We start from the raw sequence: 12,283 nt of genomic DNA on the forward strand, positions 1-12,283 counted from the left end.
TGACATCGGACTTCAGCAAGTTCACTGGTGCAACTTTACGTGAGGTGACCTCCTAATTGGTCACCTCCCAGCTTGCTGTTAAATTAAGGATGGGAGGTGGACCAGGGAAGTGAGAGGCCCCATTGGTGTGCCCGCAGCAAAATGTCCAGGAGGCAACCCCACTGGGAGGATGATGTAGGCAGTGTCTCAAAATGGAGGCACTCATGAAGCTTTCTTCTTCAGTGGGGAAAAAACTGACAAAATATTGTGAGGGGATTAGGGTGGTGACTTGGCCCTCTAGAAGAGTGACTGTGGCCACTCCTGGGCCTCTGTGAGCATTGTGGCCTTCCGATGCTGCCAATGAATTCAGCCTGCCGACCTCCAGGTGAGAGGTCACCTCCGTAGTGTTGCTGGTTTCCTAACACAGTGGGGTGGGAGGGCCCATGTGACGCTGGAACAGTTGCTATGCTGGGGAAAATTGGGCCTTGACTGGGGGCTTAATCGATTTCATTGCCCGTCTGCCTCCGTGGACCAGGCTGCCAATTTCCATGGCAGCCTCCACCAGGTAAGTACCACGCAATTAGGACAGTGTTGGTAGCTGTCCTGATGGGGGTTTCCCACTACTTTCCTGGTCCCTACCCAAATCCAATCCTATCTCCACAGATCTCCATAGTGCCAGGAAAATTCAGCCCATTGTTCACCCACCTGCTCTTGTAGCATTTTAATCTGCTCTCTGTTATTGTTGACTTCTGTCTCCAACTTGCAGATTGATTGCTGATACTTGAATCCTTCTGTGACTGCACTTTCATGACTCTGTTTATTCTGAGTATTCTCAGCTTTGAGTTTCACAATCTGTACCCTATGTATATTAATAAAAAAGAATGAATCCAATTAAGGGCGCAGTTGGCACTGTGGTTGAAAACTACTCATAAAGGTGCACAATTTTATCCCTTAAATGCTCACCCAGGGTCACATATGTGACATTCCAGGATAGCAATATGCAAAGGTTAAAGTTTCATTTTCATAATTTATAAATAAGTATTAGTTAACACTAGTGCCCAATTATTACATAGCACTGTTGAGAGCTCAGTCCCACAGTTACACTGTGGGTGGGATCGTCCCAGATTTTCACTAAGTGTGGTAGTGGGCGGGTAAAACAATGTGGTGGCTTTTCACGCCGTATTGTCCCAAATCTGCTGCATTCATTATACATTCCTGGGAAACACGCCATTTCCATGGTGGGTGGGGTCTCATTCAGCCGCCACGCCATCATCTCGCCACTTCAGCATGCCTGGTACCATATTTAAAGTTTAGTTGCGCGCACACCTCTCAGTCCTTCCAGTCCACAACTGCTTTAAAGAAGACATGGCCCTGAAAGGCAAAATGATTGCAGCTCCCAGGGTCAATGACACATCCCTCGAGTGCCTTTTGGATGCAGTGGAGACTTGCCGTGATGTCCTCTATCCCCGCTCTGGCCGTAGGACGGGCAGCAACATCACTAATCCAGTTTGGGAGGCGATGGCAGTGGTGATCAGTGCCAACGCCCTGCAAAAGAGGACAGCCACCCAATGTCACAAGAGAATGAATGATCTCTGTTTTGACAGGATAAGTCACTTTTCTCAACACTCACATACTCACAAACCCATCACACATCCACAGGTCTCTCACGCACTGCTGGTTTAAGGGACATCACCATTCACCCTCTCACACACACCCTCATTGTCCTCATCCCGTCCATGGGACCACTCACCACCCACACGTGCCAGGCATATTTATCATCTGGCCTGGCAGTCGTCCTGCTTACACACTCTCCATCTCTATTCATGCAGGACAAGCTGGCACACAAGAGGGAGAGGTCACAGGCCATTGAAGGGATGCCCGAAATCACGGAATTTGAAAACAGAACCATCCAGCTGGCCGGTGAGGATCTGGACTGTTCCTGTGCTGACAGTGAGGTTGGTGGTGCTCTTCCAAGTGAGGATCCAGCAGTGCAACATCTATCAGACTGATATGTCCTATTTCACAGGCCACTGCCATGCACTGATTATCTCCCCTGGCTTCTGCAGGCATATCTGGAAAACAGCCAACAAAGTCCACCACCCAGGGCCTCCGATGAAGCCCCAAAGAAACGTCTGAAGAGAAATCTGGAGGCACCCGCCTTGAAGTCCCATCACAGCGCTTACCCACACCGACTACCAGCGCAGAGACACACACTTTGGTGGGGCCTAGTTTTACAGTAGTCTCGGGACCACAACCTGGTGAGCACTTCGCACTGACTGATCCACAGCAGGCGGCGGCAGGGACTTCCCAGGTGTCTGGCACTCGGAGGACTGCTGGAGGCCAGAAATTTGCTGAGTCTGAGTCAGATGACAAGCCCGTGGACTTGGTAATGACGCAGTTGCTGGAGCTGCAAAGGCAAGCTCAGGAACATCAGGAAAGGATGTCCGCGGCACTCCTCAGATTGTGAGGCACGATGGAGGAGTCTGTCCATCTTCAGGCTGAGGTGAAAGTGCCAGCATGCCAATACACTGAGGTCAACACCAGTAGGATGGCAGCCGCCATAGAGACTTTGGTCCAGGACATCACTCCTGCACTGCTGCGTGGGCTTAACTCCACCGCTGATGCCATAGTTGGCCTCCAACAGAGAGTATGCGAGAGGGGTGCTGGGCAGCTCAATCTCACACCCCTTCCGCTCACAGAGTCAGCCAGGGGTCCTCGAGCATCCATAGGGAGGAGGATCAGCAGGTGCACGCTCTGGGGCCATCCACCCAGGTGACTCTGGGAGTGACAGGCCCATCTGAATCCTAACTTCCTGTGACCTCAGCAGCTCCAGCTCCACAGGCCAAGGAGGGTGCCGTTGACACACAGCAGGACCCCGAAAGCAGGCCAGGGTCTTCCAAGTCTCGGCTCTCCAGAGGACGCCTGCCAAAGTCATCACAGACAGTGTGTCACAGTAAGTAGACCACCTCCACCTCTGCTGTGAATGTCTGGGAAGCACCAAGACATAGCGGCAGGGTTAGGAAAGTTAGGAAAAAGTAGTTGCACAGCCTGGCCACGGGCGTTGATCACTTGTACGTACTATTCACTATTGTAAATAAACTCCTAAGAATGTCACCCTGCCTATGGCTCCTTTTTCTGATGGACAGTGTCCTTGTCTCTCAGATGTGAAACCTTTCTGCACGAGATAAAAGGCAGGTGACTCAGTCCAGGGCCTTTTTCCTGTGCTCTGTGCCGCCTTCAGACCACAGTGATGGTCCAGCCTCACACTCCCTGGAAACATTACTGATGCCTGCATCTCAGCGGTGCTGGTTATTGCTGCCAGAATGTAGTGGGCAGGCACCACAGAGTTCTCTCATACTCTGTGTGCTCTCAGCAGCTTTAAGGTGGGGCTGGCCTCCATCACACCAGCATCTGCGACCAGTGATGCTGTGCACCAGCTCCTGAAGGGCTGAGGTGCTGAAGGCAGACACAGCATCAGATGTTTGTAAGGTTTCATGGCTGTGTTTCTGAGATGGCCCTGGTCATGGAGCGCAAGCGAGCTGCCCTCAGCGAGACATTCTCAGAGGCTATGTGAAGATCTATGGAATGTCCTGACTGCATGTGGTCATCATCCTCCTGCAATCGAGTGACTATTAGGGCCTCCACTGCACCTCCATGACAGGAGCATTCTCACAGAAAGTATTGGCGCGGCCACACTGAAGTCAAACGTTCACAGCTGCGATGTGAGAATATATGGGGACACCTCACGGCATGTTGACATTATCCTCCACAAATCTGGCAGCTATGAGGGCCTTCCAAGTGTGCCTACTTTGTCTAGCCAGTGGGAGAGCCTCACCCCCGTCATCGTCATCACCGAGGACCCCCCTCACCCTGAATTGCGCTTTAGTTCTATAGGTCTGGTTTTCTCGCCATGCTCGGCAGCAAGTTCCTGCCCCACATGAAGTACAGCGCTATTATCCTTGTGTTGCAAAGCCTGTGAGTCTTTTGCAGTGCTTTCCACAGCAAGGAAGATTTCAAGGGAACACCTAAAGTCGGTATCGATTTTGGCAAGCAAGCGGTACTATATGGCGTCGCCCTTGATTCCACATACCAGTCTGTCCCGGAGCATATCGTTTAATGCGTCCCCAAATGCAGTATTCCATTAACTGTTTGAGGTTCACCACATAGGTTGCGATGGACTCTCCCAGGGCACAAACTCTTGAGTTAAATTTAAAGCGTTGCTTTATGATGCATGGCTTTGGCTGGAAGTATGCTTTTACTCAGTCCACTTCCTCACTATCTGACTTGGAATTGGGTGCACTCGGGACAGTCAGATTGCGAATCAGATTGTCAGATTGTATGTTTTACTGCCGCACTTACTTAAGAGGGTTGCTTTCCGCTTTTCTTCGGTGGTTATTTCATTTGCTACAAAGTAAAATCCAAGGCGCTCAACACACTGGCTCCAATCTTCAATATTAGCATCATATGGATTGATTCTTCCAAACAGCAGGATGGCTGGTGAGTAGTTTTTAAAATGATTTACCCACAGTAACAGGGCGAGGTGCACAGTCGAAATTGATTTTACCCTCATCACCAAATGTGCTGACTTAATAGAGCAGACAGGTTTTGTAAAGAAACAGTAAAACTTTATTATGGAGACATCTAGCAGAGCTTGCACCTAGACCTGATCCCTCGTCCGAAAGACTCCACCCCCTTGGATTTCCCGCACTAAGAGCTCACTGGTCAAAACCGCTGAAGTACGTCACAAGATCCGTGATTGACAGGAGGGAAGGATGATACAGGCAGTTACCACACTTTCCTAACTACTTAGTTTCCTGTGTCTTTTGTGGGAGCAGGCAAAACAATATGCATGCAGAGAAAAGGCCTGACTCTGCCCTAAATTTAAATAATGTTGGGTGGGACATAAACACATGGGGCTGAATAATATGGTGGGGTAGACGGCACACACCACCCTGCCCTGCGACACCCCCCCTCCCCCACTGGGAGCAATGCTGGTGTGGAGCCCATATTCCCCATGCTGATCTGCCCCTCATTAGGGTGGATGTCCCACCTTCTGGAGCTGCTGCCGGCCAATCCAATTGGCAGACGGCTCCATCAGTCCCGGCAACGCCAGGAAGGCATCAGTGGCTGCTGCCAGGACTGTAGAAGGAAAAGAAGATCAAGGCCCATGGATCCCCAGAGCAGGTAAGTCCAGGATCTTAGGCCAGGAGGGTTAGGGTAGGTTAGGGAGTGGGTGGGGGGGAAGGTGTGGATTTAAGGGAGGTAGCATCTAGTAAAGAAGGGGTTGGTTCAATCTAAGGGTGGGGGGCACTCTATGATCAGGAAAGGGCAGCCCCTGCAGAGCAAACTCCCCTTCTTTCCCTGCTTTTAAACAGGGAAGTTTAAACATTGGGTTTCCTACTCCTGCCTGGCTGCCCACACCAAACATTTTAAGGCATGGGCAGCGTATTATTAGGGTCAATTTTCTTGACAACAAGCCTTAGTGACCCTTCAATACACATTTAAATATGACAGAGGGGCTGCCGATTTCGGTGCCCGCCTGCCCCGCCTGAATTTGGGTGGCGAAATCAGGGTGGGTGGGAAGGTGGCAGTGTGGGCATCTGCCCTCTTTTACATGCCCCACCCCTCGCAAGAAACACAACCGTCGAGGGCACGCAAGGTTCAGCCCATGGTCCATTAGCAAGTGCCTACTTATGCGTGGAAGCCAAAAAGTTTCTTGAAGGGTTAGGGTGGGAATAACAGAAATCCTGTTAAAGCAAAAGTATTGTATTTAATGCTGGACTGGCCTTAATGCAGCATGAACATGCATCAATTTAAAACTATGGAGGAAGCATGCCTGAAACTTCTTGGATAGTAAAAACTGAACATTATTTTAACTGATTATTCATTGGAGTGGAGTGGAGCACCATTGGTTGAACAATATGTACGATCAGGACAGTGGGAGAACTTCCTTGCTCTTCTTTGAAGTGTGTCATGTGATCGTTTACATTGACCAGAGAAGGCAGACTTGGCTTAAAGTCTCATCTGACAGACAACAGCTCCAACAACTAAGTGGAGACTCATAAAAATAAATAAGAGGTTGATGTTCATTGGAAAATCCACCTTAACATGTCCCACATTTATGTCTACCACCACCTTCTCAAGGGCAGTTAGGGATGGGCAATAAATGCTAGTCTAGCCATCGACATCAACATCCCGTGAAAGAATAAAACAAATGTGATACATCCCCAGCCCCCAGGATTCTTGAGAGAGGCATTTCTTTTACTCATGGAATTTGAGTGTGATCCTAATGTGCACCATCTTGTTTTCTGTGGCAATGTCTGCTCATTGAGACCTAGGTCTAGATATTCCTCTGTTTATCTCCTAATTGACAGGCTGATTTGGGAAGGCTAGGAAAATATAATGCACCAGTGAGGCATTCCACCAAATTCACGTCCCTGATAACATCTGAAAACATTTTCCTCAAGAAGTGAGATCAATCACTGCAAGTACTTTGGCAAAACAAATTTACAAGTTGTTGTCATTTCAGACATCCCTTTGTTGGTGCCTTTGGCTTATGAATTTGCAAGAATTTGGGTATATTAGAGGTGTTCAATGTAACTAGGTAGCTGCCAAACGGCAAATATGCATTAAAGAGAACCTTCAGATTATATTGTAACTTCAAAATCTTTCCTTGTGACTAATTAATGAGGGTAATTAAAAAAAACCTACTTGAAGTGCTGCTTCAGTTTTGTGGGACCAGCAGGACTCCTCCAGGCTTCTCTAAGCTCTTCTAGGTTGCCATATCAGGTGCCTCCCTCCCAACCCACAGAAGGAACATCTCTAGTCCAATGTACCTGTTTTCTAGATTTGGAGTTGAGCTTGGTTATCTAATATTGAGGCAGCCCGGAACTGGCAGTCTCTCCTCGGGTATTTGTTTTCCACTAGCAGCCTCTGGCCCTAGGATAATATGAAAACTATATGAAAGGCCAATCTACCCCATGTGACTGTCCACCATTCTATGATGTAGGATGATACTAGTCTCATTTCGTATTTTATTTTTCCTTAAAACAGTCTATTCCAAACAATAGCTAATGTATTTCGGCCTTGCTGTCTACAATGATGAGAAACATTGATCTGAAAATCTATGGGATAATTCTGTTGTAATTTAGTGTTACAAATGTATTCCTACTGAAGTGTTCAATATAATGGATAAAATGGCCTATCTGTAATAATGCGTGAAATCACGAGCCATTTTTCGTGCTGCGCTATATTTACTCATTCATTCTGTCAAAAGAAATATTTCTCACTGAGAAAAGTCTTAACAACAAACAGACATCACAAACCACTAACTCCTATAATGGTTAATCAATAATGCTGACTCCCAGTGCCTTTCTCCTCCACCCATGCCACCAGACCAGCATAAAGCCCAATCAATATACTAGCAATTATGTTTGCCAGGTTTGTGGCAGAAGATACTTAAGGAATTATTTCAGGTTTGACAAATGTCCAGTTTATTCTTCATCCCATCACTTAATTACTAATCCTACCTAATACCTATTGGCATATCATGTAGTTAACACTTCAGTTCGCTGACTCCGCAGACAACCTTTTCTTTAAATGATGATAGGAAAGCAATGCAGCAATGATATCGGCTTGCTTTTCTGACAATCCAAAGAAATGAATACTTACTATTTTATGGCTCAAATATTCCAAATTATTAAAAGGCTTTAATTAAAATGGTTCAAGTTATACCATTTGCTGTTAGTCAAATAGAAGATTTAAATATGGATTATTTAAATAAAAGACAATAAAACTTTTAAATGAAATGATTTTGTTTGATAGGTTAGCTCATGTGATTTCATACAAATAAAAGGAAATCTGCAAACATTGGATTACAAAGAACGTTTTCAAAACCAAGTGTCCTCCTGCTATTTCTGGTCCCAAAAAATAAAGCAGCACATCAAGTGGAGTTTTTCTAAATAGCCTTCATTAATTAGTTACAAGCAAGGATTTTGCAGTTATAATATCATCTGAAGGTTCTCTTTAGCAGCTACCAAGAATAATATCCACAGTGCAAAACATCCAAAATTTCATGTAAAATACATTGTGTATTAACGTGCCCAATCTCATTAGGTCATATTGGGCTTCTATTAGCTTTTTTTAGAATGCAGTAATATTGCCCTAAACTATAAGTTCCCAAACTGAAGACACAACAAGGTTATCGGGGGTGAGCGGAGAACACCAGCTGTAACTCATCAACACATTAATACATATTTTCCCTGTTGGTATCAAATGAGACTTAGTCCTTGAAATGGACTGGGCCTCCTGGCAGGACTATTGACTATCAGCTCCATAACTCCTTTGCCCAAAGAACACTGGAAATCAGCTGCATAACCCTACAAGATTGTCATAGATTAAATGCAAATCTCCACCATTTTATTGGGATGCCAACCACAATTTGTAATGGTAGAATGAAATTAAAGGCCATTGTATCTGAATATGATGTGGCCTAAGTTTGGCGATTTTAATTTATCAAATTTGTTCCAATTTGTTTAAGTGCATATTATTTTCATTTGATGTTTATTCAGTGTATTTTAAATATCATGTATTTGCTGTTTGAGGTTTAGAAACAAATGATTTGGTCAAGAATCTGATAGTGAACAGCTGCACACTCTTTAAAATACAAAGCTGTTCCAGTAAACAATCCCAAGTCTAAAAGGAAAAAGATTTTATCTGGTTAGTTATTGGGCAGATTGTGGTCAATTATTGAAATTCAGTTTGTTGTGAATGTTGTAAGGAATATTCTTAAGATCTGCATTTACAGTTCATGACTGAGGTCTCAGTCAAGGACTTCAGCTGACCCAGTTAGGTCAGTTTCTTTCAAAATTAAAATTCTCCCCAATGTAAATAATTAACTTACAGAATTTTTGACAAGTTGGAAACATTTAACAGCATACTTACATAAACATACAAAATATGCATGTTTGGAAGAATAGCAAAGGATTTTTTTATTCATTCATGGAATGGAAGCTCATTCATGTGGGCTTCACTGGTTGGGCCAACATTTATTGCCCATCCCTAGCTGCCCTTGAGAAGGTGGTGGTGAGCTGTCTTCATGAACCGCTGAAGACCATGTGGTGTAGGTACACCCACAGTGCTGTTAGGAAGGAAGTTCCAGGATTTTGACCAAGCGACAGCGAAGGAATGGTGATATATTTCCAAGTCAGGATGCTGAGTGACTTGGAGTGGAACTTCCAGGTGGTGATGTTCCCATTTATCTGCTGACCTTGTCCTTCTGGATAGTAGTGGTTATGGGTTTGGAAGATGCTGTCTAAGGAGCCTTGGTGAATTCCTGCAAAGCATCTTGTAGATGGTACACACTGCTGCTACTGTGCATCACTGGTGGAGGGAATGAATGTTTGTGGATGTGGTGCCAGTCAATCAGATTGCTTTGTCCTGGGCGGTGTCCAGCTTCTTCAGTGTTGTGGGAGCTGCACTCATCCAGGCAGCTGAGGTGGATCATCCACTTGGCGCTTCTGGCTGAAGATCGTTGCGAATGCTTTAGCCTTATCTGTTGCACTGCTGTGCTGGGCTCCTCCACCATTTAGGATGGGGATATTTGTGGAGCCTCCTCCTCCAGTGAGTTGTTTAATTGTCCACCATCATTCATGACTGGATGTTGAAGGACTGCAGAGCTTAGGTTTGATTCGTCACTTAGCTCTGTCTATCACTTGTTGCTTATGCTGTTCAGCACGCAAATAATCCTGTGTTATAGCTTCACCAGGTTGACACCTCATTTTTAGTTATGCCCGGTGCTGTTCCTGGCACTCCTGCCCCCCTGCACTCTTCTTTGAACCAGGTTGATTCCCTGGCTTGATGGTAATGGTAGAATGGGGGATATGCCGGGCCATGAGGTTACAGATTGTGGTTGAGCACAATTCTGCTGCTGCCGATGACCCACAGCGCCTCATGGATGCCCAGTCTTGAGTTGCTAGATCTGTTCGAAATCTATCCCATTTAGCATGGTGGTAGTGCCACACAACACGATGGAGGGTATCCTCAATGTGAAGGTGGGACTTCGTCTTCACAATGACTGTGCTGTGGTCACTCCTACCGATACTGTCATGGACAAATGCATCTGCGGCAGGCAGGTTGGTGAGGATGAGGTCAAGTATGTTTTTCCCTCTAGTTGATTCCCTCACAACCTGCCGCAGATCCATGCTAGCAGCTATGTCATTTAGGACTCGGCCAGCTCGGTCAGTAGTTGTGCTATTGAGCCACTCTTGGTGGTGGACATTGAAGTCCCCCATCCAGAGTACATTCTGTGCTCTTGCCACCCTCAGTGCTTCCTCCAAGTGATGTTGAACATGGAGGAGCACTGATTCATCAGCTGAGGGAGGGCTGTACGTGGTAACCAGCATGAGATTTCCTTGCCCACTTTTGACCTGATGTTACGAGACATCATGGGATCCGGAGTCGATGTTGAGGACTCCCAGGACAACTCCCTCCCAACTGTATACCACTGTGCCGCCACCTCTGCAGGTGGGACAGGACATACTCAGGGATGGTGATGGTTGAATCTGGGACATTATTCGTAAGGTATGATTCTGTGAGGATGATTATGTCAAGCAGTTGCCCCCGACATTTGAAAAGAGGATTTTGCAGGGTCGACAGGGCTGCCATTACCGTTGTCATTTCTGGTGCCAAGGTCAATGCCGGGTGGTCTGTTCAGTTTCATTCCTTTTTTGTGACCTTGTAGCGGTTTGATACAACTGAGTGGCTTGCTAGGCCATTTCAGAGGACATTTACTTAAGAGTCAGCCACATTGCTGTGGGTCTGGTGTCACATGTAGGCCAGACCAGGTAAGGATGAGATTTCCTTCCCCAAAGGGCATTCGTGAACCAGATGGGTTTTTACAACAATCGACAATGGTTTCATGGTCATCATTAGACTTATAATTCCAGATTTTTATTGTATTCAAATTCCAGCATCTGCAGGATTCGAACCCAGGTCCCCAGAGCGTTACCCTGGATTACTAGTCCAGCAACAATACCACTACACCATTGCCTCCAGCATAAGACTGGCAAACCCCTCAGAAGAATGGCAAAAACATTTAAAGTAGTTGTTAATGTTTCCCTGAGGTTTCTGCCGATGTCATGCTGAGATTATGGCAGGAAACCAGAAGAACACTCAAGAATTTCATGACCATAATCTGGATTCCTTTTATATGGAAGTCAGAATAAACTGGGACCTTGTGAAGAATTGCTTATGTCGGGATTTTGTTTTGTACCAGTCAATTGCTCATGATATTGCACACAGGTAGTGAACAGCAAGTGCAGACTTCAAGTGAAACAAAGTTAGAGGGTGGGGATAATTGGATCATGGGCCACATATATAAATCTCATGCCATTTTAAAGTCATATACATTCTTATTTTTATAGAATAATTTATATGTATACTATTATTTATAGTTAAAAAGCAAAATACACAGCAATTTGGGGAGCAGGAAAGTTGACTTGGCTGAAGCAGGGATGTTTATCTGCAATACAGGCTGAGTAGGTGGGAGATGCAAAACTGAGCTCCTGCAATGCCACAATTAGTGGGAGGATGTAATTAGAACTTGCAAGGTGACAGACATTTCTATTACAAATATTGATACAGGAACTTATAATGACAAAAATTAACAGGAAGTATGTGCAGCTGTAAGACTTGTTAAAATTCATTATATAGTTGAGTGAGAAAGTTACTTATTGTCAGTTTAGCTGCTTTACCAGTCCTGAACATGTGAGGAGAAAATTTGAACTGGATAAAGTTTGTTTATGTTAGCAGTTTGTGATATATATGTTAATTTGACCATAAATTTACTGTCAACTTTAACTGAAATTTTGTATCCAAGTCAATTTAACTAAAATATTACAATGTGGCAAAATTAGCAGTAACCTGTTTTCTGGTCAATAAAATATTAAATAGTTCACCTATAATCATCCATCTCTTCTTTGTTGTTAATTGTCTGTTCTTTCAGTGTTTTAAGCTCTGATTGTAGTTTACGATTTGCCTGTTCATGCCGCACAATCTCTGCGATGCGATCACTGAGCTGATTCTGTGTGGTTTGCAGGCTACTCCCCATCAGTAAAAGTTTCTCCTCATGGTGTGCCAGCTCCTGTACTGTGAAGAAAGAAAAATAATCACACACTAATGCAGGTTCATAATCTTGTCAATGCTTCAAGGGTATGCCATGCAGTAAATTTAGTACAGGACACAGCCACAGTCCTAGGACCTTAAAACAAACTAGAGCTTTTTTTTAAAGACATGTGAAGCTCTT

The 12,283-nt window shown here is 45.2% G+C and overlaps 1 protein-coding gene across 1 annotated transcript in view; it reads right to left on the reverse strand.

Annotated features, from left to right (window-relative positions):
• The window catches only part of LOC121280070 (polyamine-modulated factor 1-binding protein 1), a 189,415-nt gene that overhangs the window by 49,393 nt on the left and 127,739 nt on the right, over window positions 1–12,283 (reverse strand). The window contains exons 8-9 of the mRNA XM_041191699.1: window positions 11,937–12,126; window positions 685–838 (exon numbers count right to left, since the gene is read on the reverse strand). Of these exons, the coding sequence (XP_041047633.1) occupies window positions 685–838; window positions 11,937–12,126 (344 nt within the window). The remainder of the gene's footprint in view (window positions 1–684; window positions 839–11,936; window positions 12,127–12,283) is intronic.

This window comes from Carcharodon carcharias, chromosome 7 (genome assembly GCF_017639515.1).
Source record: "Carcharodon carcharias isolate sCarCar2 chromosome 7, sCarCar2.pri, whole genome shotgun sequence".
In the NCBI taxonomy this organism is placed as follows: domain Eukaryota; kingdom Metazoa; phylum Chordata; class Chondrichthyes; order Lamniformes; family Lamnidae; genus Carcharodon; species Carcharodon carcharias.